Here is a 2,023-nt window from a genome sequence, read left to right as displayed (position 1 = left end):
AAGGGAAAAAAATTTGGTGTGCGGTGGAATGGGTAAGTGCATACATCTTATGGAAGAATCACAACAATCAAGTATTTCAAGGCAAAAGCTGGACGGCACCCATGACACTCAACGAAATCCATGTAACGTCATTCGATTGGATCTCTCGAAGAATCAAAGGCAAATCAATTGATTGGCAAACTTGGTTGACGAATCCAGGGGTATTCATCACCTGACTGTGCATTCATGGGTTGTTCCCTCCACAACCTTTTGAGCCTAAGTAACCTGCTACTACAGCTTCTTGTTTATTGCAAATTCATATTATTGTAGCTATTTTCTGGTTCGTGTAATATGAGCTTTTATTAGCTCATCCTATGGATCTGTGTAATTGTTTGTTGATATATTAATAAATTGCTTGCTTTTCAAAAAAAAATATTAATATTAAATATATACAAAGGTTAAAAAGTACACATAAAGTTGTTAACAAAAACAAATTGGTCAATAAATTAAAGTTTTAGCGATGAATATAATTAGTTTTATTTATTCAAAGAGCTAATTAACCAACATAAAAGCACATGTACAAAAAACATTTACGATTACCAAATTTTTTACTTCATAACAGAAATCATTCACCAGATTCTATAGAGGAATTAACCACACATTATAACATGATTAACATCCTAAAACGTCTTTGTAAAAAAAGAACATTCTAATACGACTTACTTTTAGCGACAGTTTGATCTTCATCGATCCGTCGTTAAAAAAAATCTGTTCCCGATCTTCGTCGGTAAACAATAGAATCCGAAACCACACATGTTCTCTTACAAGACGAATACAAACTTACCACAAATCCGGTCCTTTCGTTACTCGAGCTCTTTTTAAATCCACCATTTTCAAAATCTTTATCTTTCGAACACTCAACAAGCGCTGCGAAAAATGGATCTTTTCGAAAACTTCGATTAGTGTTATAGTTGTTCTTCGTTGGCGATGAATGAATGATGTTTCCAGAAGGCGGTAAAGGGAGAAGATTCTGCGAAGAATCGGTTTTTTTGTGATTATTTTTTTTAGCAATTCCGGGGACTTGTTCCCATGAAAAAGGGATGCCGAGATATCGTAAAGGAGTGGAGTCCGGTGTAGCGGTTGTGACGGAAGAGTCGTCGGAAATTGTGTCGGAGAATGATGAAGATTTGCTCCGGCGAGAGTGTGGCCGGATGTCCTTGGTAGCCATTGATACTTTTTTTCTATTGTTATGAGTTAAGTAGCTAGAGATAGTATTTATAAATTATTATATTATATTATATTATTATATTATTATATTATATTATTATATTATATTATATTATATTATATTATATTATATTATACTTATACACTAAACCTCCTCCCATTTTTTGTCCTTTCAGTTTTAACGACTTGTCGTTTTGAGTTTGCGTTCACACTACAAATGGTCCTCCAACTTTCGCACAAATTACACAACAACCCCTCAACTTTACACTTTTTCAGGGATAAAAAACGTAAATTTATAATTTAATTAAAATAAAAAAACCTTACTCCACCCGAATTTTTAACGGGCCCTATCTTCTCGCTCGGTGCGAGTTAAATTTTTCCGAGGCCACCGTTCAACTCGAAAAAATCTCACGACCCCAACGGGACTAACTATATGCAAAACGGACATCGTTAAAAAAACACCAAATAACGGGCCCTATATTCACGCTCGGTGCGAGTTAAATTTTTCCGAGACCACCGTTCAACTCGAAATAATTTTACGAACACAACGTGACTAACTATACGCGAAACGGACATCGTTAAAAAAATAAATATTTCGGGCTATATTACATACATATATATACATATACAACACGACTAACTATACGCGAAACGGACATCGTATATTCAAATTGGACCGCGCGTCGAATACAACCGCAGCAACGCGCGGTCGGATTTTTTCTAGTTATAGATAAAGTAATAAAACAACACTTAGCTACTTTTGGAGTTTTTTTATTTTTCCATTTTGTTATGGATTATTTACATATTAACTAATAGA

At 34.5% G+C, this 2,023-nt stretch overlaps 1 protein-coding gene across 1 annotated transcript; it reads right to left on the bottom strand.

Annotated features, from left to right (window-relative positions):
• Positions 1-500: 500 nt before the first annotated feature.
• LOC139850579 (uncharacterized) lies at positions 501-1,224 on the bottom strand. Its single transcript, XM_071840139.1, has one exon. The coding sequence runs from the start codon at positions 1,205-1,207 to the stop codon at positions 737-739; it is 471 nt and encodes a 156-aa protein (XP_071696240.1). The 5' UTR covers positions 1,208-1,224; the 3' UTR covers positions 501-736.
• Positions 1,225-2,023: the final 799 nt, after the last annotated feature.

The sequence above is a fragment of the Rutidosis leptorrhynchoides genome, chromosome 5 (assembly GCF_046630445.1).
Source record: "Rutidosis leptorrhynchoides isolate AG116_Rl617_1_P2 chromosome 5, CSIRO_AGI_Rlap_v1, whole genome shotgun sequence".
NCBI classification, from domain to species: Eukaryota; Viridiplantae; Streptophyta; class Magnoliopsida; order Asterales; family Asteraceae; genus Rutidosis; species Rutidosis leptorrhynchoides.
This window is presented reverse-complemented; position numbering and strand designations above follow the sequence as displayed.

Coding starts and splice junctions, on each gene's coding strand:
- LOC139850579 (XM_071840139.1), bottom strand. CDS start 1,207: ATGGCTACCAAGGACATCCGGCCACACTCTCGCCGGAGCAAATCTTCA.